General features: G+C 56.8%; 1 protein-coding gene across 2 annotated transcripts; it reads left to right on the top strand.

Moving 5' to 3' along the window:
• The first annotated feature begins 34 nt into the window (after nt 1-34).
• On the top strand, nt 35-22,835 carry TMEM63B (transmembrane protein 63B). Of its 2 annotated transcripts, XM_059400364.1 has the most exons (24): nt 35-185; nt 6,308-6,490; nt 6,773-6,852; nt 7,087-7,128; nt 8,087-8,177; nt 9,639-9,676; nt 10,605-10,747; nt 10,854-10,905; nt 11,395-11,503; nt 12,107-12,177; nt 14,044-14,124; nt 14,498-14,621; nt 15,230-15,363; nt 15,477-15,614; nt 15,732-15,885; nt 17,136-17,242; nt 17,486-17,572; nt 17,781-17,846; nt 19,060-19,222; nt 19,824-19,929; nt 20,917-21,084; nt 21,370-21,485; nt 21,665-21,745; nt 22,033-22,835. In XM_059400364.1, the coding sequence occupies exons 2-24, from the start codon at nt 6,332-6,334 to the stop codon at nt 22,216-22,218; spliced, it is 2,496 nt and encodes an 831-aa protein (XP_059256347.1). In that variant the 5' UTR covers nt 35-185; nt 6,308-6,331; the 3' UTR covers nt 22,219-22,835. The 2 variants fall into 2 exon arrangements, with proteins under 2 accessions (XP_059256347.1, XP_059256348.1); XM_059400365.1 differs by lacking the exon at nt 7,087-7,128.
• The last annotated feature ends 1,567 nt before the right edge of the window (nt 22,836-24,402 follow it).

Genomic DNA, 24,402 nt, shown 5'->3' with positions numbered 1-24,402 from the left:
GGGACCTGCGCGGCCCCGCCCCTCCTCATTCCCCCTCCCTCCTCCCGTTCCCCCTCCCCCAGACACTGCCGCGGCCGCCGCAGGAGCCCGGAGCTCGAGCCGCCCAGCGACTCCCCCTCCCCCTCCCCCAGCCCCGCCCCGCCCCAACCCGGGGCTCCAAGCCGGAGCCGAGTCTACGCCTGGGGGTGAGTACGCGACCCTTCCCCAGCCCCTTCTCTTTTCTTTGAGGATCCTACCACCACCCAAAGAAAACCCCGGACTCAGCTGCGTGTCCCCTCCCTTCAGCCTCCTGCGGGACCCAGAGGTGCCCGGGCCCGCGGGACCCAGCGGTGCCGCGCGCTGCCCCCATCCCCGCACCATCTGAGCCAAATGCGAGTCCTCCGAACCCTGCCCGAAGGTCCAGATGTTCACCGCCGTTTGTCCCCACCCCTGGGGAGATCCCGAGGGGCGGGACCCCCCGCCCCCGGCCCCCTAGCGCCACTCTTCTCCCACCTGCCCGATCCAGGTGCGCGTCCCCCGCGCGCCCCTCCAGGGTTCCAGCTGCGCCCCCATCAGCCTGCCGCCGCTGTGGGGAACCTGCCACTCCCGCCCCCGAGTTTTGGATTCCAGGGTCGCCAAGTCCATTGCCCTCGGTCTCTTTTATCTTTTCTCCTGTTTCCGGGGCTGAGTACCCCAGAAGCCGACCCGGGGCAGGGGTTTGGGCTCGGACAGGGGCAGGTTTCGCGAGAGCTGGTGTGAGGCCGGCAGCTGCCCCCGGCCCGTCTGGGGACTGGTCGCGGGCTGGGGAGGCGACTGGCCCCGGGAGCGTGTCCTCTCCTTGCGCCCCACACAGTGCAGTTCATTCATGAGCCGCCCAGGCCTGCGTTGGAGGGTGCGGTGGGGAGAGGTTTCAGACGGAACCAGGAGTGGGGCAAAGGCCCCGTTGGGGGGAGGGGGCGCGCTTTGTCCCTCCTGGCCTTCTTGACCGTCTAGAGAGGACAGTCCCAAAGATTTGGCGCCTTATTCCTCTGAAGAGAAGGTCGCTTGGGAAGTGGAGAGGAGAGGTCAGAAGGGCCGGCTGCCCTTGGGGCTCTGTGCTGCCACCTGCCTGGGTCCCCTGGGGGGAGGTCTGGCCCCTCAGCCCTCCACTTCCCCGGGGGGGGGCAGGAGAGTCCCAGCTTCTCTACCCAGTACTACTCTAGCCTTTCCCTGGGTCAGTCCAGGAAAAATGTGGCTGTGCCCAATCCCTCTTGAGGATGGACCCTCAGTCTTGCCTCCCAGGTGCATGTGAGGAGAGGAGTGGGAGTGTCTACCAGGCTTCCAGCCTAGTGTGCTAGCAACATGACTGTCCTCCAGGGCACCAGAGGGTCCAGGCCCTGGCTTGCTCCAGGTGGCACATGCTGGGACCTGCTGTTGGCTCATCCAACTCAGTCTTGGCCTATGGGTGGGTAGGTGGGGATGTGGCAAGGCAGAAGGCAGGTGGTGGGTAGCTAAAGGTAGCTAGGCTGGCTAATCCCCTTTCTCGGACATCCTGCGAGTTCTCTCCAATGATAACGGCTTCTTAGAGACCTCAGTTCAAATTCCAGCTCTGCCATTTAGCTGTGTGACCTTGACAAGTTACTTAACCTGTCTGAACCTTAATTTTAATTTAAAAGTGTGTTTACTACCAGCTCCCTACATGATTTATCATAGGGATCAACTAGATAACAGGTAAAGAAGCTGGCGCCCTGCCTGGCTGCTGATCAATAACAGGTTCTCTTCTCTGAACTCCTAACCCATCCTGGCATAACATCACTCTCCCGTACCCCCCACCTTTCTGGCCTGCTGCAAATGGATTCGGTATGTTTGAAGAGTTTAGGGCCACTCCCTGCCACTTAGTGGCAGAGTCCTGAATGGGCATATAAGCCCTTGGGTCTAAAAAAGAAGCCCATCCTGACTGAGGGGCTCTATCATTAAAGTCTCTTTTCCTTTGTTTTTATTTTTACCAGTTTCCTCCACTAAACCAACCCTTTTATGCCTCTCTTTATCAATAACATTAGCTGATTTTTTTTTAGAATCTATCACATGTCTTGAACTGTATTAAGAGCTTTACATAAGTCATCTTGTTTAGTTCTCAAAACAAACCACACAACTGAATTATTATTCCCATTTTCAGATGAAGAAACTGAGGCCGAGGGTGGTGAAATGTATTTTCCCAGGTCAGCAGCCAAATCTGTCTCACCCTAGAGCCTGAACTCTTAGCTCCCAGGCTCTGCCACCTGTCTTCTGCACTTCTCTCAGAACCTGGAATCACAAACGCAAGGTCTTAGTGGAGGGTCTCACAGCAGGCAAGAAGGAGGACAAACAGAAATAGGATGTGGCATTTCTCCAGAGCTGTAGCAGGCACTCTGTGGCCCCCAACTCCCAGGCCCCTGGTAGAAGCTGCTCTGTTGACCAGGGCAGCAAAATGCAGTGGCCAGGAGCATATACTTAAGCCAGGCTACCTGGGTCCATATCTGGATCTGTGACAGACTGGCTGTGTGACATTGGGCAAGTTGTGTATCTTCTCTGTACCTCAGTGTCTTCTCTGGGTCCTGATGGCCAGGAAATGAGATAACACGTGTAAAGCACTTAGAACAGTACCTGGCACAAAATCAGAGTAAAATAAACATTTGAGAATACATCCTTTTCCTACTGCTTTTATCCTCACTCAGTGATACTTTTTGCCCTTCCCTGTGAAGTTGGGGGTGGGGGATGAGGCAAGGATATTAACACATCTTTGCTACAGTTTGGAAGACTGATGCCCAGGTTACTTAGTAGCAGAGTGGGCCTCCATTGTCCTTTCCTCCCTTCAGACCACACCGCCTTCCTAGGAGCACAGGCCCTAAATGAAATCTTCCCGAATAAATCTGGAAGGAAAAAGCTTTTAAATTACAACTCCCCCACCCTCACAGCGCAAAGGTTGTAAAATAACAACCTTTCAATAGCTGGAAATAAAATCTTCTACCACCCTCTACACACTGCCAGCTAAAGCCTCAGTGTCAGACTAGAGAAATTCCAGAATACAGCTGGCTGAGTGGATGAACTGCCCCCAACTCACCCCCCCCACACACACCCCACCCCGATATTGGGCTTTAATCTCTTCCCTCCAACCAGCTACTCTCACTAAAAGTTTTGAGCAGCTGCTCTAGGTGAACTTCAGCCCAGCAACCCCACCCCACAGCCCCCACAGTTTGGAACTCAGAGGAGGACCCAGTCCACCTGAAGAACCACCAGCTCTGGCTCCACCCTTTACCTGCCCTGTGACCTCTTGTGAGTTGCTTCTGCTCTGTGAGTCCCTGCTTCCTCCCCTGTAAAGTGGGTGATAGTGATCTGATCCAGCAAGTGTGCCCTGCCTTCCTTAGGTTTGGGGGGCAGTGTAAGATCAATGCGTTTGTGGAGGGGAGAGGGTTTTGTGACATAAAGAAGGAGGCAGCAGATGGATATGGTCATTTCAGTTACTAAGCATCTGCCTGGACCTTCACCCACCCTATGGGGTCCCCTTAAAAGCTCCCAGAGTGTTCTCCCTTCCTTTGGTGTGGAGAGGACTAATGTTGGTGGCGGGGGGTGGGGGGATGCCAGGGGTCTGTACCCATTACATTCTGGCCTGGTGGAGCCTTGGAGTTAGCGAAACAGTAGAATCTGTCTTGATTGCCAGAGTGCATTGGAGCTGGGAGTTAGGGAGGGGAGCCGCTTCTGCAGAGGGCCCCCAACTACCACAGACCCAAGCTACCTCTACCTACCTTTAACCTCACCTTTAACCATGGTGTCCCAGCGTTCTATGCATCTTATGTTTATATACCCAGGCTCCCAGACACACCCCCACCCACATCCCAACTTAGAGATCAGTCACCTACCTCACCCCTACACACACACACACACACACACACACACACATTGTACATGTGTACACACCTGAACGTACACATTGCCTCAGTGCTCTGGTGTTTTCTAGCTGGAGACTATTTAATGGGCATGTACAAAGCTTCCATGTTATGCAGAGCCCTGTTCTAGGCACATCAGAAGAGCATGGTGCCCTGAACACTGTTCTAGCTTTAAAAAGAGGTTGATGTTGGGACGCCTGGGTGGCTCAGTTGGTTAAACAGCTGCCTTCGGCTCAGGTCATGATCCGCAGCGTCCTGGAATCGAGTCCCACATCGGGCTCCTTGCTCAGCAGGGAGCCTGCTTCTCCCTCTGTCTCTGCCTGCCATTCTGTCTGCCTGTGCTTGCTCTCTCTCCCTCTTTCTCTCTGACAAATAAATAAAATCTTAAAAAAATAAAATAAAAAGAGGTTGATGTAGGTTTGAACCCCATCTTTTTCTTTTTAAAGAATTTATTTATTTATCTGACACAGAGAGAGCAAGCAAGAGAGACCCAGAGCAAGCGCAAGCAGGAGGAATGACAGGCAGGAGAGAAGCAGCCTCCCTGGTCAATAAGGAATCCCATGTGGGGCTAGGTCCCAGGACCCCGGGATCATGACCTGAGCCAAAAGCAGCCTATTAGCCAACTGAGCCACCCAGGCACCCCAACCCCGTTGTTTTATTAGCAGTGTGACTTGGGGAAGTTACTTAATCTCTCTAAGCCCCTGTGCCCTTATCTTAAAATGTTAATAATATCCAACTCAGGATTGTCGAGGATTAAATAAAACACGTATGTATTATTCTTGAAACAGTGGGCACTTGGTGCCTGTTGCAATCAATGGAGTTTTGGGGTTTTTTAAGGCAACTTGAGCTGGCAGGGAAGAGGGAGGCATAACACATCAGGCAGGTACTTCCTTAGCCTTCCTAACATAGGCTTTCCAGAGACTCCTTGGGACCAAGTGAAACATATAAACAACCACAGCTTCCCCCTCCATGCAAGAGCTGGTGACTCTTGCCCTGTAATTGAAGTGTCAGGAAGAGGCTGGGGAAAACCAGGGATAAGTGGGCAGGAGAAACCCTCTGAGTCGCCCCCCCCCCCCCCCGCCCCCGGGGGCTGGAGGATGCTTGCTCCCAGAGTTATTGTCTCTGATTCTAGGTTTGTTGTTCTCTCTCTTTGTCTGGTTTCCTCTCTTCCCTGGGGAGCCCCCCTCAAGGCAGAGTTTCAGTGTTGTCAGCAGAAGGGGTCCCCAGGGGCCCCCCAATAGGACGCGGGTGGGGCAGCAGTGCCTCGGCCACACTTCTCCTCCACCCTAGGAGCCTCCCCAGAGCCCTGCTAGGCTTCGTCCCCAGGCACTCCTAGAACCCAGGTATCCGGGCTGGCTGGCCCTTCCCTTCTTCTCCCCTGCCCCATCCACCCAGACCACAGAAGGCTGGACAGCCGCAGCGGTGTGGGGATCGTGGATGGAGGGTAGTACCCTGGTTGCAGGGCGCTTGGGCGGGGGAAGAGGCCCCGCCCACTCTCTCTCTCCCTTTGCCAATGGAAAAGCTCGCTGAAGGGCAGGCGTTCCCAGCCTGCTCTACTCCAGAGGCAGGAGCAGGGCACTCTGGGAGTTGTAGTCCTCACACCACTCAGGTGACCCCTGTGCTGAGATAATTGAAGAGGTGAGGAAGCTGGCGGGAAGGTGGGTGTAGCTGCTTCCAAGGCAGGGGGAAAGCAACGAGAGTCAGCAGGAGTGACTGGGACCAGGCAGATCACACAAACCCAGAAGCCCTACTCTTTCACTGACTTCCCACTCTGACCCCATCTTTAGGTCCCTAATCTGAGCACAGTGGACCAGCTTGGAAGCTAAACATCTTTTTCTTTTTCTTTCTCTCTCTTTTTTTTAAGACAATTGTATTGAGAAAGTGATTAACAGAGTTGAAAACTCTAAGCAGATTAAACCATGCCATTTTTCTAAGAGGTTGGAAGAAAAGATCAGGAGAAGCTAGCTTGCTCCTGACCCATCCTCCTAGGCTTGAATCCTCAGGCCTAAGACTTCCCCCATCTTCCCTCATATTCAGTTTCCAGGGACAGAGGAAAAGAGAAAGCAAACATGTGAGTGTGAGCGAGCGTGTGTGTGTGTGTGTGTGTGTGTGTGTGTGTGTGTGTGGAGGTGGTGGGAGGCAGACATTAGAGACTCACAACTTCCAGCTTAGAAAAACCAGTCTCCCCAGTCCAAATCTGGGCCAAGTTCCCCAGACCCAGGGTGGGGTCACAGCCTTACAGCCAATGAAGGTAAATCCATGTGACTCAACTCTCCCCTCCCCAGGCCCTTATCTCTGGAAGCCAGTGCTTCCACCCACCCAGGCTGCCGGGCGGATCTGCCCTCACTCCCTGTCCCCATGCTCCAGCAGGGAGCCGTGATGGGGATCAGGGACAAGCCCAGCTGACCCCTGTTCTCTCCCCCCAGGAGGACCATGCGGCAGTAGCAGCCATGCTGCCCTTCCTTCTGGCCACTCTGGGCACCACGGCCCTCAACAACAGCAACCCCAAGGACTACTGCTACAGTGCCCGAATCCGCAGCACCGTCCTGCAGGGCCTGCCCTTTGGGGGTGTCCCCACCGTGCTGGCTCTTGACTTCATGTGCTTCCTTGTGAGTGCCCACACACTATCCCCTCGCCAACCGTACACTTGGCATCCACACCCTGTACATAGCTCACTAAGACCTGCTACCCTAACCACTCCACCTGACTCTGACTCCCCAGGCTTAACTGCAGGAGGGGTCCACATCACCCAGCCCAAACCTAGCCCCTGACCGTCCACCCAAGCCAGGGTCATCCCTTTCTAAGACAAAATCCCAGCCCCTCCACCCTTGCTTTCCTGGCTAGTTCAGTGGGTAGACTGTCTGCCTGCCAACCATTCCTTCTGCCCTCAGGCACTGCTGTTCTTGTTCTCCATCCTCCGGAAGGTGGCTTGGGACTACGGGCGGCTGGCTTTGGTGACAGATGCAGACAGGTAAGGCTTTGGTACTCTCCCTTACCTGTACACACACACACACACACATACACACACACACACTTCTCAGGGATAAGAGCCAGCCCTCTCTCATCCCCCTTTGTTGGGGGGATGAAGAGGGTCCAGTCCCAGAATGGACATGGGGGACATGAGGGCATGGGCCTCTGTCCTTTGCTAGTCCCTGGGGACCCTCCCCCACCACTCCTGTTAACCTTGTCTGTTCTCTGTCCCCAGGCGTCGGCGGTGGCAGGAGAGGGAGCGAGTGGAACAGGAATAGTATGTGGGGCACCTGCCCCCTCATCCCCACTAAACCAGCTTTCTCTTTTTTTCTCTCATGCTTCTCTTCTCTTCCTGCCAAGTTACTGGTTTCTCTTTGCAGTTTACTCCTCTGCAGGCTCGTGTTTCAGGTTAACGCAGGCGGTGTGCTTTGCAGAGCAGGGGGCTCCCCAACTTGTCTCTGCCTCACTCCCCCATCTTCCCGTCTGGCTTTCAGCCTGAGAGAAGCCCCTTCCTGTGTGCCCTGCTCTCCTGGTGACTGGGCTGGAAGGGCGGTCTTCCAGGGAACTTACAGTACACTCACCTGTTGGTCACAGAGACAAGAGGGGGTGTCACCAGTGGCTTGCCATCCTCTAATAACTAGTTCTTCGTATTTCAGGGTTCTCTGCTCACCCCTTCTGGAGGCCTGGGAGGGGGGCTTTCCATGGAGCCCCAAGTCTGGCCTTTCAGGTCACATCATGGTCTCTGCCTATAGGACTGGCGTTGGAGTTTCGGCAGCTGCTGGGGTCAGGAAAAGGGGAGGGTAGGGGCCCATCTCGGGAACATCCCCTAGCCCCCAATACCCCTAGCCCTTCTGGGGCTCTCCTAGTCCATCCTTTCCTTCAGCTCCCCATTGCTCGGTGCATAATAGTGGCTCTCTTGCCCCCCCCCATCCCGTCCCCTGCTGGTCAGCTCCAGAACTGCAGGGCCTGCTCACATTGTTACTTCGGGGGTAACAATGAAGACAATGTCTCCCTGCCCACTGCCCTTCACTGGTACGCCCCAGGCCTCCTGAAGCAAAGAGGCGGATTTCAGGGAGGCAGGGAGAAGGCAGTCATTCCTCCCCGCTTCAGCCTCTGCGCTTTCTGTGCCTTGTCTAGCCCCTGGAGACCTGGAGTGGGAGCCCCCCACTTCAGCCCTGCTCCCCAGGAGCTCAGACTCACCAGGCTCTCTGATCTCTCACCTCCCCAACCCCCAGTGTGGCCTCAGCTATGCACGGGGACAGTCATGACCGGTATGAGCGTCTCACGTCTGTCTCCAGCTCCGTCGACTTTGACCAAAGAGACAATGTGAGTGCCCTTCCCCAGACCTGTTCATCTCCTGCTCCTCCTCCAGGGTGCAAGGCTCAGAAGCCTTGGCCTCCAGTGGTACAGGGTCAAGGACCTATGGAATGTGACCTTCTCCTCATAAGGGTAACGCTTGTCTAAGAGCCGCAGGAAACCCACCCAGACTTGGAACTCCTGGCTCTGTGCTCCATGGTGACCCCCAAGCTAGCACCAGCCTAGCATCACACATCCTGAACTTCGTCCCACATAGAACTCTGTGCCTGTCCCCCCACCCCCCGATTAATCCTAAGGACCCCTTTTCCCTTAGGGTTTTGGAAGTAACAATAGCCTTTCTGGTCCATCGAGCAAACATAGACTTCATGTTGCTCAGAGATGGCAGGCTAGTGGCATGGTGGCCCTCAGTGGGGTGGGGCCAGTTGTGGGTCATAGTTGAGTGACAGAGGCCCCTGTGGACAAGGCTTGTACCTGGGGATTCTCAGCAGTCCCCAGACCTTCATTCACATCAGGCCCAGCGCTTAGGCATTACCTGCCTGGCCCCTGTCACTCAGCCAGCATGGGGGTCCTAGACAGAACTCTAATCTTTAGGCCCCAGGATGGCCCTGGTCAGTCCAGCTTGGGCTGGGGGCCCTGGGGACAGCAGCTCTTATAGCAGCCACAGTAGAAGAAGCCAGTCAGCCTCCTGAGTTGGACTCCTGCTGGTGAGTGGCAAAGCAAAGGTATCACCCCTGCCCACCGAGAGGTGTCTGGATGGTCCCCAGACTCAAGTGATGTCCGCTACAGGGAGCAGTCCTGCCTCTTAGCTGGAAGGCACCTCTCTCCCCAATCCTGGGTTAAGTCCGGCCTTTCTACTAGGAGGAAGGTGGGGGAGGAGTCTTTCCATCTGGCCTTCCCCCATATGTCCCCAGCCTGCTGTCAGGGGGGTGAATTTCTGGCTGAAGGCAGGTCTGGGAGCTTGAGGGTAGGAACTGCAGTTCACAGGGATGCGGGGTCCAGTCCCTCTGGGGTGTGCTGGAAGAAAGGCGGCAGGAACTCAGGCAGTTTGGCCCGCCCCTCTGCTGTTGGCAGCCATGTTGAAAACGCTTGTTAGCTACAAGTCTGGAGGTCCCCACTGCCCTCGCTAGAACCCTGAGTCCCACCCATCCCTCCCCTGACCCACACAGCTTCAGGCCTTCCTCTGTTGGCGCTGCCCCGTTGGCTTTTTGCAGGGATGTACAGCTCTGGGCACGAGATCCACAGATAGCCCAGTTTGCCCTTAGTCCTTTTCTCTTTTGAGGGCTGGCACCTTCCCTCTTGCCCTCTGGGATGTGATGCTTTTGGGGGGAGGGGAGGGAGGTTGTGGAAGTTGTGCCAAGGTGGGCCACAGCCCAGAGGTGGTCACGAACATAGGGTGGCTGGGATTTGAGGTGGGAGGGGGGTTCGGGTTGGAGGGGTAGGGACTCCAGCTGATAGCCCTCTGTCCCCTAGGGTTTCTGTTCCTGGCTGACAGCCATCTTCAGGATAAAGTAAGTGAACAGTCTTCAGACTCTAAGGAGAGAGAGAAACAGAAACTTGAGAACCTGTCACTTCCCCACAAAGTCCAGCGGCCAGCAGCTTTGAGGGCCTTTAGTGCTCCCAGCCAGCCCAGCCGCCTGCTCCCTACTCCAGGAGGCCAGGCCCTGGGGTCCCGGCCTCCGTTGTCCCCTGAGCTTGCCTCACCTTACCCCCACCCCGTCTCCTGTGTGCCCCCTGCCTGGTGGGCCCACTCTGCCCGCAGCTGTCCCAGCCCCTGCCACCCCCCGCCCCGAGGGCAGAGGCTGGAGCCCCTGCACCTCAAAGCTTCATGCAGCCAGCGGGTGGGGGCAGCAGGCAGGCTGGGAGCAGCCAGCAACAGGCAGGAGCCAGTATCCAGCAGGCAGAAGTCAGGAGATGGAGCCCGAGTGCAGCAGGCAGGCAGTGAGCGCTGAGAGAGGCAGGAGGCCCGGACAGGTCAGCACCACCACCGCCCTGGCCCAGGCCCCAAGGCCCCTGCCCCAGTGCCCCCATGCCTGTGCTTCTCCAGCACCCATAAGGCACCACTGTGGCCCCAACCCAGGTCCTCCCTCCCGTTTCTCCCTTTCCCACCAACCTGCCTCTCTCCCTCCTCACCTGCCCTTTCCATACCCTTCTGCTTCACATCTCTCACCCTGTCTTCCTCTCTTGGCAGCCTTCCCCGTCGCCCCTCTATTCCTCTCTTCTCTCTGTCTTCTTCTCCCTTCCTTCCCCTTCCCTCTCCCTTTCTCCCCACTCCCTTCCCAAAAGATAGGGGGCCCAGAGACCCCACCCCACCCCCACAGTGGTGCCAGACCAGCAGGGGCTGGGGGGACATGGGGTGGGAGCGGGCAAGGCAGGCAAGCTGTGACCCCTTGGCTGTTCCGGGCCTCACCTAGGTCCTCTGCCGCCCCTCACCTGCAGGGATGATGAGATCCGGGACAAATGTGGGGGCGATGCGGTGCACTACCTGTCCTTCCAGCGGCACATCATCGGGCTGCTGGTCGTCGTGGGTGTCCTCTCTGTGGGCATCGTGCTGCCTGTCAACTTCTCAGGGGACCTGCTGGGTCAGTGAGGGCCAGGATGGGGGTGGTGGGAGCAGAGGATCGGGGGCAAGAGGACCTGTGTTCTGACCCCAGCATCATCCTCTCCCTTTTCTTACCCCCTCCCCAGAGAACAATGCCTACAGCTTTGGGAGAACCACCATTGCCAACCTGAAATCAGGGTAAGGTGGGGAAGCCAGTCAGGGAGGTCAGGGTCTGCACCGAAGTCTAGCCATGACAGGGAGGGGTGCAAGGGGCCACACGGTAGGGAGAGGTGGCTCAGGCTGCCGACGAGGCTATGGGACCCCGAGGATTTGGACTGGAGACAGGAGGTGGAGGTCTGTCGGGGAGCCCCAGGAATGACCAGACCCCGAAGTAGCTGTGTGACTGCAGGCCAAGGAAAGATGGCAGCAGGCAGTTGGGGTGGGAGGCACTGTAGCCAGTGGGCAGGGCAGCAAGAGATGACCTCTTGGGGCCATTTCAGCTGTAGTGGAATAATCTTGGGGCCTGGACAACGTAGAGTGTGGGGCCTGTCCTGGAAGGGGGTCCGTGCCCAAAGACCGGGGCAGGTGGGGGACCCCGTACCAGGGCTGAATTCACAGCGGGAGCTTGGGGGCTGTCTGAGTGTGTTGCCATCCCCAGTGGCTCCGTGTCCCCCTCTGCCTTCCCAGGAACAACCTGCTATGGCTACACACCTCCTTCGCCTTCCTGTACCTGCTGCTCACTGTCTACAGCATGCGGAGACACACCTCCAAGATGCGCTACAAGGAGGACGACCTGGTGAGTGCAGCGGAGCCCCAGCCTGCCCCGCCCCAGCCTCCTCCCTTCCGTCCTCCTTGCTCGCCTCAGCCCTAAGGGGTGTCTGTGCTGGGAGGAGGCCACCTGGGTTCCTGTCCTGGCCCTGCAGCTCGAGAGCCCCTATCCACATTAAGTGACCTCCCTAAGCCTCAGCTTCCCTGTCTGTAAAATGGGACAACAGAACCTTCCTGAGGTCGGTGGGAAGGGGAAGTGGATGGACCCATGGAAAGCACCTGTGTTGTGCCTGGCCCCCAGGAAACAGCTGTGGGGATGCTGTGGTAGTGACAAACACTGTCTGCATTCATCACCAGGCCAGCCATGGCACTGGGCCCTTACTGCCTGAGGGTCAAGAGAGCCGGCCTCCCTTTCCTCTCCCCCAATGACCGCTTGGGAGCAAGAGACCAGATGGCTCTTTCATTAAGCTTGCTGCGTGATTTCAATGAGATACACTCTCCTGGCTTACCCTGGGACCTGGCTTATCCCGAAGGCCTCCTCCCACCCTTCAGCTCCTTGTTCCCCACACCCTCCTGGCACATTCTCGAACCTCCTCCTCCGGAAGGCAGACCCACTCCCCTCTCACCCCAGGTGAAGCGGACTCTTTTCATCAACGGAATCTCCAAATATGCAGAGTCAGAAAAGATCAAGAAGCATTTTGAGTGAGTGGCCACTCCTACCCCCAATCCCAGGTCCTGAGGGCCCTTCTTCACCGTTCAGCCCCTTAGACTCCTCCTGCCCTCGCACTGAGGTCTGGGGCTGATGCAGGGATAGAGGTGAGACCACGGGAAAATGACATGAGTCCAGGGTATTCCAGCACTTGGGCTGGGTGAGAGGCACCTGCCAGAACAGGGGAAATACAAAAAATACTTGAAAAGGGAGAAAAGTGGGGTCCTATCCCCTCCCCTACCACCCCCACCCAGCTTGAACTGGGTCATGGGTTGTTGACTCAGGGTCCATGGGCCCTTTAAGGTGTGTTGCTTCAGACTTCGATGTGATATTCTGAGGTTTGTGTGCAGACCAGGAGGAAGGAGCTCCTGGGCCTTCGTGGATACTGAGGGAGCCCAGGTGTGCATATTTGCCGAGGCTCTTTCTAGCTCTGGGGCTCTACCTTATGGGGAGGGGAATACCCTCCTCACTGATCGGGACAGTGTGTGGACAGGGTTAGGGATCCTGTCATACATTCACCTGTACACTCAGCAGACTTTCTCAGATGATGCCAAAGCACTGTGGTGGGCCTTGGGGCCATAAAAATCAATGAAAGGTCATTAAGCTCTCGGGGGTTCCCCTGGGGAAAGTGGGCCTTAGGAGCCGGTGCAGGGTCTGATGAGAGTTTGGTCTGAGGTCAGTCTGTGGCCAGAATTAGGAGTTGGCCAGTGGCCTTGATAAGGGACCTTGGTGATCAGGATCAGGACTTCAAGAGGTCTAGATCCACCATTAAGTGGCCTGGATCGGAAGTCAGTTGTTCCGGATCAGAACCGGACTGGGAGGTAGTGTCTAGCCAGGGTCAGATTGCAAACCCCTTTTTTGGCGGCCCACCGATGAGTAGTTTGTGATCAGCAATAGTGGATGGATACTCATTCATTCAACACACCTGTCTTGTCACCTTCTATACCCCACACGTAAACAAATTAGAAACAGGCCCTGCCCTCCCAAAAGTTACAGAATATTGGTTAAAATTAGATCCTCCTCAGTCAGTACAAGAGCGACTTGGGATCTTATCTGGAGTCCGAGCCGTGATCAGCATTAGGGGGCAGTCTGGGTGAGGATTAAGGACAGCATGTGCTCCGAATTAGGTGACATCTGAATATTACTGTCCTGTTGGAATCAGCTGTCGGCTTGGACTGGTAAGCCTTTAACAACCCATACTTACTGAGTACCTGCGGTGTGCCTGCGCTGGAGCCAGGCTGGGGTTTCAGCAGTATACAAAAAAAAGAACAGCCTCTTCCCTCACCTCCTATCCCAGTGGACGAGGCACATAATAAACAAACGAATTAGTGACAGACATGGCGTCAAGCAGGGGTAGGCGCCGAGAAGAAAACCAAAGCAGGGAGAGGGACAGAGTGAAGGAGTCAGGAAGGGGTGCTGTTTCCAGCGGGGTGGGCTGGGGGGACTCTCTCAGGGTCCTGCCTGCCGTGAGGAAGTAAACCCCAAGAACCAGGCATCCATTCAGTACACGGGTGCTGTATGCGTACTGTGTGTTTCATCCCAGACCTGATGGGTGTCCGTGGAGAGCTCAGAGTTCAGTTTGTCTGTTTCAGGGGTCAGCTTGTGGTTTTGTTTAAGAAACAGACTCTGATTAAATTTAGTGGCCAGCCTTTAAGCAGGAGTGGGGGAGATGGTGATCCTGATTGGGGCTTGGGGGATTAAGGGGGTGAGCATGAGGGAATGACCGTCTCATAGATCCATTCATTCAGCACGTGTTTACAGAGCAGCTACTAGGTCTAAGCCGTTGGCCCAGGCCTGATGTATGGCAGCAGGCAGGTGGGCGGAGTTCCTACAGACAATAATGGTGGACTGTGTTTCAGGGAGGCCTATCCCAACTGCACGGTTCTTGAAGCTCGCCCATGTTACAACGTGGCTCGTCTTATGTTCCTCGATGCCGAGAGGTAATGGGGGGGATGACGCAGGAGGGGCCCCTGCCTTTTGCAGGGGGCATCCTGGCTGCAGCATGGGAACCCAGCTTCCCTTCCAGGTGTTTTCCAGGGCATGTGATTTTAATCTGAGGACGTACCCTTCTTCAGCTGCAGTATAAGAAACTCAGACCAAATCATAGAATTTCTGGCCCTTAAGGGATGGATAGGAAGACCCTTGAATAGAGGCGCATCTGAACCATGTGTTCTAAGCTGATCCAATTGTAGGCTCACCCCTGTCCTTAGGGAGTGGACATAGACGACCCCTGAGCTGAGCTCCCTACCCACCCTCCCTGCCATTCATGGCCCCAGTTGGGCCAGTGGGTGACTGGGCACCTGGGTCTCACAGGAAGAAGGCTGAGCGGGGGAAACTCTACTTCACAAACCTCCAGAGCAAGGAGAATGTCCCCACCATGATCAACCCCAAACCCTGCGGCCACCTCTGCTGCTGCGTGGTACGAGGCTGTGAGCAGGTACAATGTGACCCTGGGCTCCCAGAGTTCCAGCTGGGTATGGGGAAGAGGTGGACAGATCCCAATTCCAGACTTGGGTCCCCTGACCCCAGGAACACGCACACAAACGGGCCTTGCACATAACCATCCAAAGGTAAACAGACTCTCAGAGCAGGCTAGGCCCCGAGGTGGGGTAGGGCTGGGGGGCCCAGGACTGGGAGCAGAGTGCAGCCCTGCCCTCAGGGCCCCACCTGTCCCTACAGTCCTTGAAGCCCCGGTTCCCCTATTGGGTTCGTCCCCATCCATACAGTGACCCAGGCTTACAAACCCCAAATCAGAAGGGCTCAGCCAAGAGAACAGCCTTGTGCGTATTTACTGACTCTGTGGCTTTCGTAAAGTTTCTCGACTGCTCTGTGCCTCTCAGTCTCCTCCTCTGTAAGATGGAGCTACCCACCTCCAGATTGCTCTGAAGGTTACATCAGTTAACGTGTAGAAAGGCTAGAGCAGCGCCTGGCCTGGAGTAAGGCCCGGGTCAGTGCCACCAAGCGTTCCAGGGAGCGACCTGGCTCTCTGACCAGAGCCCTCCCCGCCCCCCCCCCCCCCCCCCCGCGCCTACTTGCCCTTGGCAGGTGGAGGCCATCGAGTACTACACGAAGCTGGAGCAGAAGCTGAAGGAGGATTACAAGCGGGAGAAGGAGAAGGTGAACGAGAAGCCTCTTGGCATGGCCTTCGTCACCTTCCACAATGAGACCATCACCGCCATGTGAGCCCCTGTCCTGCGGCCCATCCCCATCCTGGTGCCCTGGGGAGTAGCAGGGCTCCTGGGTCCCTGAGCTCATGGCCAGCCCTTGGCAGTAACCAGCACCCCTCCCCCAGCATCCTCAAGGACTTCAACGTGTGTAAGTGCCAGGGCTGCACCTGCCGTGGGGAGCCGCGGGCCTCGTCCTGCAGTGAGTCCCTGCACATCTCCAACTGGACTGTGTCCTACGCCCCCGACCCCCAGAACATCTACTGGTGAGCACTGTGGGGTGGCCGGGACAGGCTTCATGTGGCCTGGTGGTTGCAGCAGGGAATGGGGAAGGGAGGCAGGGCTGGGGTATCCCTAGAATGACCCTCACCTCTGCCTTCCAGGGAGCACCTCTCCATCCGAGGCTTCATCTGGTGGCTGCGCTGCCTGGTCATCAATGTCGTCCTCTTCATCCTCCTCTTCTTCCTCACCACCCCTGCCATCATTATTACCACGATGGACAAGTTCAATGTCACCAAGCCTGTGGAGTACCTCAATGTGAGACCCAGGCCCCATACCACCCCCTCTGTGCTATGTCCCGAGACACAGATACCAGGCCTCGAAGCCCTCTTTGCGGGGGGTGGAGGGGGAAGCCAGAATGTCCTCTGGCCCGGGCTAGCTCTGGTTCTGCTTGGCCAGCCCAGCCCCATCAAGAGCTCCCTGTGACCACAGGCTGCAGAGCCCTCTGAGAATGCCCTTGCCCCCTCCCCCGAGAGACACCACCCTTGGGTTTGCACAGCCCTAGAAAGATACCAGGGAAGAGAGTGAGCCCGGGCCAGTTTTTTTTTTGTTTTTTTTTTTTTTTTTTAATTTTTTTTTTTTTATAAAGATTTTTATTTATTTATGAGAGAGAGCCAGAACGAGCACAGGCAGACAGAGTGGAAGGCAAAGTCAGAGGGAGAAGCAGGCTCCCCGCGTAGCAAGGAGCCCGATGTGGGACTCGATCCCAGGACGCTGGGATCATGACCTGAGCCGAAGGCAGCTGCTTAACCAACTGAGCCACCCAGGCATCCCTCCCGGGCCAGTTAGCACCTCCCTTGTTACTCCAGACACACACACAGCATACCTTCTTGGAGCCTCAAAGTCCAAAGTCAGACCTCTCCAACGGAAGAACAGAGGTTCAGACTTCCACTGGCTTCCGAGCTTAGATTCTGATGCCTTAATCAAAAGGTCTCTTGGGTGAACCCCAGTGTGGAAAGCAAGGCTGCTCAGATGGCCATAGAGTGAGGGGTTATTTCCACCAGCTCCTCCCTTGCTCCTCCTGCCACACACACAGCATACCTTCTTGGAGCCTCAAAGTCCAAAGTCAGACAGTTTGAAAATTCCTGAGTGATAAGAGCAAAATACACCAGACCCAGTTGGCCTGGGTTCCCATCCCCACGCCACTGCTCACCTAGCTGGGTAACCTACTGAATCTCTTTTTGCCTTAGTTTGCTCATCTGTAAAATGGGCCTATAGCATTGTTGGGAAGATCCATGCACATAAAGCCCGTGATCAGTGCCCAGCCCTTAGGAAGTACTCAGCCAATGCTAACCATGACAGTAACTCCCCCTGAAGTGGTATTCATGAGCCCGGCCCCAACCCTTGCTCTGGCCCTGCAATGTTCTGGATTTCTGCCACAGGGCCCTAAGAGCCATGGGGCCTGGGGCTTAGAGGGGGAGGGGGCAGGGGGCAGGTAAGCCAAGCACGCTAGACAGGGGCCTGCTAGACAGCCCCCACCTGAAACGCCCCTCTGTGCTCCACTGCAGAACCCCATCATCACTCAGTTCTTCCCCACCCTGCTGCTGTGGTGCTTCTCGGCCCTGCTCCCCACCATCGTCTACTACTCAGCCTTCTTCGAAGCTCACTGGACACGGTGAGACACTGCACATGCCCTGCGCTCTGGGCCTCCTAGGTGTCTGGCTGTCCCTGCTGGGAAGCCCTCTCCCCTGTGGCCTCCCTGCCCCAGGCAGTCCCAGAGCTGCCAGGGAAGAGAGGCTGGCTAGCATCTCACACTGGGAGGCCCCCATCCCAGCAGATACCATACTGGCTGGGGGAGCAGGCCTGGGGCAGGGGGTGCTGGTTCACTTGATCTCTGCCCTTGTACCCCCTGCCCCAGCTCTGGGGAGAACAGGACCACCATGCACAAGTGCTACACCTTTCTCATCTTCATGGTGCTGCTCCTGCCCTCGCTGGGACTGAGCAGGTGGGTTGCAGAGGATGGAATGGGAACTGGGGATGATGGGGAGGGGCAGGATGAACAAGGGGAGCAGTTCAGGCTCCCACTTCCCTCACAGAGCTGGGGCACCCATGTCTAGGGGGCATCCCCAGAGGCTCATGGACTAGAATCCATCTCCCCTGGTGTTCTGGGCTGTTCCAGCCCCCTACCACACCTCTCTACTCTTCCTCTCCAGCCTGGACCTCTTCTTCCGCTGGCTCTTTGACAAGAAATTCTTGGCTGAGGCAGCTATTCGGTTTGAGTGAGTGACCTGGGCCCCCAGGGAAAAAGACCGGGGGTGGGGTATATGCCTAAGACACACCGGAGGTGGGGGTAGGGAGCTCAAATGGCAGAGCAGAGTCATCCCAAGATGACACCACAGCGCTCAGGTATAAGACATGGGAGATGTCCCTGGGGTCTGTGTTGGGGCTCATTCTCTGGGAACCCATGTAGAGGGTACCTTCAAGGTATATTTGGGGCTCTGGAACCCACAATGGGGGATTTCGGTGACATCCTAAAGATCTTGTATTCTCGGATTAACTCTAGCAGTCAAATTTCACACAGGAGACATCTGTAGTGGGATCTTGGTCATAATTGGGGAGTGACTTGGAGGTACCCCTGAAGGTCCTTGGAGTCCACAGCTTTAAATATCTGTGGAAATCTTGGGCTCACAACTCCAGAGTATTTATGGGGAACTATGGGGCTCATACTTCCAGGGTTTATGGGACACAAGTCATGGGAAGACCTCTGTAGTTTCAAGCTCTTATCCAGAACTGTGGAGTTCCTTATGGGGTACCTTTTCTGGGAAGCCCTAGGAGGCTGTTTGGGGGTGAGGGGATGGAGGGCCACGTACCGTGACTGTATATATGGGCACAAGGTCTAGGGGTCTTGCTATAGCCATCTGTAAAAATCTTGGGCTCACACTTGGGGTGTCACAGGCTTTGACAAAGGTGCTGGGGCTCTCCACCCTGGAGATCTCTGAGGAAGGGTCTGTGGAGCTTGCATTCTGGAGGTATCTGAGGCTCACACTCTGGGGGTAACTGTGGCTTAATTTAAGGTCTGAGGGGGTACATCCTGGGTATTCTTAGGGCTCACACTCTTGGTGTCTTTTAGGGTCTCATGACCTTTGTGGGGATCTCAGGCAGTCATACCCTGATCATTGATGGTCTTAGGGGTCCGGAGCACTCTTCATGATCTTTATAGGGCACAAGTTTTGGGGCACCTCCAGGCTCACACCCTTGGGTTGGATCCACTCACACTGAGGGTGTTGGACCTGTCTGTGGACAGTCTGTCGTCTGCCCTGGGGCTCATGCTCTAGGGGGCACCAGGGCATGGGTGCTTGCGGGCTCAGCTGGGGTGTCCCCACGAAGGAAGGCGCATCGGGGGCGGAGGTGTGGCGTACTGGCATGCTGGCCGTGGGCAGGCAGCCGCTGGGTCGCCTGAGAGGGCAGCGCTGGAGCACTTGGTGCCCGCAGGTGTGTGTTCCTACCCGACAACGGCGCTTTCTTCGTGAACTACGTCATTGCCTCCGCCTTTATCGGCAACGCCATGGACCTGCTGCGCATCCCAGGCCTGCTCATGTACATGATCCGGCTCTGCCTGGCGCGCTCTGCTGCGGAGAGGCGCAACGTGAAGCGGGTACGGCCGCCTGGGGCCGAAGCGGCCCACGCAGCGCCCCCTGGTGGGCCCAGTCTGAAACAGTGGCGGCCATGCTAGGGTGTGGGGGCACATGGGTGCTGGAACTTGGGGGACCCAGTTCCGTGGCCCTGGGATATCCCCTTCCTATCTGGAGCCTCAGTTTTTCCATATGTGCAGCGATGGATCAACATAGATAACCCAGCCAGTCCTGACAGTCTATTGTTCTGATGGGAGTTGGGGGAGGTCCGGGTCCCTAGACCTAGGGTCTTTGCACCCTAACCCCACACAAGGGCCCTGGGCATCCCATCCCCCAGGCCTAGCTACCTGCCAGCCCCTGATCTCTCAAAGGTCCCACGCCCCTCAACCCATGGCCCATCACTGTCCCTGCCCTGAACTCCCCCTCAGCCTCAGCCTCTCTTTCCATCCGCTTCACCCTGCTGCACCTTGGATATTGGGTTCTTTTTCCCCATGGCTTCATTCCTAGTCTCCTGTCCCCTTCTACCTGCCCTGCGCCCTTCTAGCCTGTCCCTCCCTCCCTCCCTGCACCCTTCTAGCCTGTCCCTCCCTCCCTGAGCCACCCTCCTGCCCCTCTCCCCCCCAGCATCAGGCCTACGAGTTCCAGTTTGGCGCAGCCTACGCCTGGATGATGTGCGTCTTCACGGTGGTCATGACCTACAGTATCACCTGCCCCATCATCGTGCCCTTCGGTAGGCACCGCCGCGCCGGGACCTGGGCCCTGCTCGGGGGGACCCAGGACCTCACCTGCTTCACTCTAGTAAGGCAGGCCACCCCGAATAGACAGGGCCCCGGCTGGGAGACCGGCCCCTCGGGCCTCCCGCCTGGTCCCTGCCTCAGTCTGGGGCCCGGCCTGGGGGGGTGGAGGGGGAAAGCCATCTCAGCTCAGGCTGGCCCCAGATGGTGTGCCAGGCCCCTGGGCAGAGTCACCCTGACATGGCCACACTCATCCACACCAAGTGCCTTCACTCAGCTGACATACTCAGACATATATCACATGTCCCCAGTGGTGTTCCCACACATGCACACACTCACACGGGGTCCGCTGCTACACTTGGAAACAGTCCCATAAGCTCAGGAATGACCTTTGGAGTCCAGGGCGGGGCTGGGCTCTTGCTGCTCACAGAGGTACCCCGTGGTAGCTGAGCTGTGCACCTCAGACTAAGCAGCTCTTCCTTCTGAAATCTAGCAGTTTCTCTGCAGCTGTCACCCTACTAGTTCCCTCCGCTGTCCGCCTCATCATACCTACCCCTTAACCACTCTCCCTGGTTATCAAAGGCTCCAAACTCCCAAACTAACCTCCTCATCCTTTCAAAAGCTCCCATTCCCTCAGGCCCCAGGAAAACAGAACTTAGCACCTAATTTATACTCCTCTGTGTAGGGACAGGGTAAGAAAAAAAAAAAAATTAAGGGTTTCAAGATGAAGCTCATTGACCAAAAGAACAGACTTCTAACAGTAGGATTTTCAGTGAGGGGCTATGGAAGGAGGCGGGGAGCCTGAGGAAGGGGACACTGTGTGCTCCTGCGATGGGCTTGGGGCTCTTCCCGGACTGGGGCTGGGACAGGAGGAGGAAGGCCAGCCTGTCAGCCGTCTGGGAAGGACTAGGACGAGCTGGGACGAACACACAGAGGCCCCGCAGCACTGGTTCCGAGGTCAGAGCCCGTGTGGCTTCCCCCAGGGCTCATGTACATGCTGCTGAAACACCTGGTAGACAGGTACAATCTCTACTACGCCTACCTGCCGGCCAAGCTGGACAAGAAGATCCACTCAGGGGCTGTGAACCAGGTGGTGGCCGCACCCATCCTCTGCCTCTTCTGGCTGCTCTTCTTCTCCACCATGCGCACCGGTGAGGGCCGCCCCACACACACACCGCCCCGGGTGGGGGGGGCGGCAGGGCACGGTGGGGGAGGGGGAGGATGCCATCCAGAGTGAGGCAGAGCAAGCCATGGGAGAGCCAGTGGTGGCCAAGGGCTGCAGACAAGGAGCCCAGGAGAAGCCAGGTCAGGCCATGGCACGGCATGTAGGAATGCAGGACTGCGTTCAGAAGGTAGCCGAAGTGGGGTGGTGGGCCCCTGGGAGGGGTTGCCCAGAGGAGAGGTAGCAGCCCCATCCTTTGCGTACCCCCCACCAGGGTTCCTAGCCCCCACGTCCATGTTCACATTCGTGGTCCTGGTCATCACCATCGTCATCTGTCTCTGCCACGTCTGCTTCGGACACTTCAAATACCTCAGTGCCCACAACTACAAGGTGTGGGGCGAGGGGGGCAGGGGATGGCTGAGGGCAGAAGCTCAAGGGGGTACAGGGGAGCAGGGGGCTGGGTGGGAGCTGAGGGCGGGGCAGCAAGGGTTCAGGAAGGCATGAGGTCATGATGGCGACTGAGGGCAAGGACAGCTCCCCACTCCCTGACTCATTCTGGACCCCTCAAGATTGAGCACACGGAGACAGATGCTGTGGACCCCAGAAGCAATGGACGGCCCCCCACTGCTGCTGCTGTCCCCAAATCTGCGGTGAGTACTGGGATTCATCGTGGCAGAGGGGGGTCAGGGGGGTGGGGGGAGGAGTTGCTGACTGAGGCTCTGCCCAAAACCAGGGGGGATCCCACTAGTCCTCCAGGAAGTGAAGCCTGTTCCAGCCCCCGGGGTCGGGAGAGATCTGGCTTCACTGAGGGGGCTGCCCACCTCTCCCTCTGGGAGGCTCACTGTCCTGCTCTCCAGAGACCCTGAGATCCCCCAGTGGGTCCCTCGCCACAGGGAGCAGCTGTCCACCCTCACCCTCTACTCCTTTCCCCCTTCAGAAATACATCGCTCAGGTGCTGCAGGACTCGGAGGTGGACGGGGATGGGGGTCCTGGGAGCTCAGGGGATGAGCCCCCATTGTCCTCATCCCAAGATGAGGAGCTGCTGATGCCGCCTGATGGCCTCACGGACACAGACTTCCAGTCTTATGAGGACAGCCTCATAGAGAATGAGATTCACCAGTAAGGGGAGGGAGGGGCCCTGGAGGCCACGCCCTGCCCCCACCCCACCCGCCCCCCACGGACACTAAAAAAAAAACAAAAACCGCTAATAATTTATTAGATCTAAAGCTCCTTCATCCCCCATCCCCTGCTTTCATTAAGGTATTTAAAATGGGGATCTCACCACTCTCCCCCACCATGGAGGGAGGGAGGGAACCCCCAACCTCAGTGAGAAGAGCCCCGAGCCGGACCCGGGGCAAAGAGGGGTGCAGACAGGGTTCCCCCAGATCGGTGCCCCCCACGCTAGTAGTGTGGTCAGGAAAGGGTTATTGAGAGCCAAGACGGGTACCTGGTGCCGTGGCTGGAGACCTGGGGGGTGGCCCAGGCATATCAGGGGCTGCCCCCTCCCAGTTCTTTCCTCCCTCCTGAGCCCCCCCTGGGATCTGGCACTCCAGGGAAGTGGAGCCTCCAGCCCCGTGTGGGTTGCATGAGGGGGAGGGGCTGCAGAGTGGGAGGAAGAGTCAGGACCCCAGTCAGGGAGGCGACCTAGGGGTGGGGGGTGGGCATGGCTGACACTGGAAAATGGGTTTTTGCACTGTTTTTTTTTTTTTCCTTTAAAATAAAAATGAAAAGAAAAGCTCTGAGGCAGGTGTCTGATTTTGCTGCTGCCTTGGGCACATGGGCTGGGGACTGAGCACCCCGCTCCATATCTGGAGGACTTGTCCAGTGCCTGGGCAGAGACTTCTGGTGTGGGACCTCGGTTTCTCCAAGGAGAGGAGAGAACAGGCCCAGGAGACTTAAGGGGAGCCTTGGGCAGGAGGGGCCTGCTGCGGTCACACTGGCACCCCCATCCGGTATCAGCCCTCAGCTCCATCGCTACTCCCTTCCCTGAGGAAATGGTGGGACTGCTCACAGGGACATAAACCCACTTTCTGAATCCCCAAAAGCCACACAAATGGGATGGACATTCAGGGAGAAAGGCCTGGCAAAACCACAGGTTCTCCACTGGTCCAGGAAGATGGCTTCCTGGAGCAGAAAGATCCCAGGAGGGCTACTTCTAGAAGACTCGGCAGGTGGTTCCCAAGGGGAGAGGCAAGAAAATGGGGCAACAGTAATCCACCAAACAATATTATTCGTTGTCATTGTTGCTACGACTTCTTGAGCAGGCGTTATGTTTCTGGAATTATGCTAAGTGGCTGTATTATGTGTTCTAAGGCATTTACTCCTCAGGGAGTTGGCTCTAGGGTCAGGCGTGGGTTTGCTGTGAGGATTACTTGAGATAAGATATGCAAGTGCCCACTTGGCCCAGTGCCTGGCCCATGGAAAACACCCAATAAATGTCAACTATAATTAATGCTATGATCATTAATAGTACCTACAAAGTGAGTGTGGTTTCCCTCTTCTTATGGAGGCTCAGGCAGGCAGCTATGGGGTTTGCCCAAGATTACCGGCCTGGAAGGAGTCTTGGGAAAAGCCCTTCTGGGCACCTCAGTGAGCCAGGCCCCGCCACCCTTCTGTCCCTTCCCCCTCAGGAGTGCCTGAGGCCTCGAGAAGCTTCCTGCTGGACAAGTCTCCTACCCAGCCAAATCTTGCCCGGTCCCAGACCCAAATGTAATCCACCCTCTGTAAGAAATTTTCTATGGCCATTCTAGCCCATCCCCCAAAGGCCCTCCCAGCCACGTGGCCACACACAGTGTCTCCTGCATATCTAGTGGGTCTCCCGAGAGCCAGGAACTCCAGTCCCAGCTCTGCCACTACAGCACTGTGCAACCCGGGGAAGGCCACCCCTCCTGTCCACACCCATCTGCTCATCAGTAAAACCAAGGAGTAAGAAGACCAAGTGGCACGAAAGTCCCTGAAGCACCCTGCCCACCCATCAGCAGGACCCAGAGAAGAAAGGGAGTCAAGGAACTCCTAGAGGAGGAAAAACGAGAGACCCCAGGAGCAGGAATAGGAGGGGGAAGAGAAAAAAACAGATATTACAAAGGTTTGCAGACAGGCAACCAGAAATGACCAACAGCAGGGACAGCAAACACGGGCACAGGGGGGCCCTGAGTGGCTCAGTGAGTTAAAGCTTCTGCCTTCAGCTCAGATCATGATCTCAGGGTCCTGGGATCAAGCCCCAAATTGGACACTCCGCTTGGCGGGGAGCCTGCTTCTCTCTCTCTTTGCCTGCCTCTCTGCCTACTTGTGATCTCTGTCTGTCAAA

This window comes from Mustela nigripes, chromosome 5, assembly GCF_022355385.1.
Source record: "Mustela nigripes isolate SB6536 chromosome 5, MUSNIG.SB6536, whole genome shotgun sequence".
Lineage (NCBI taxonomy): Eukaryota > Metazoa > Chordata > Mammalia > Carnivora > Mustelidae > Mustela > Mustela nigripes.
The sequence above is the reverse complement of the archived record's forward strand: the minus strand, read 5'-3'. Positions and strand labels throughout refer to the sequence as shown.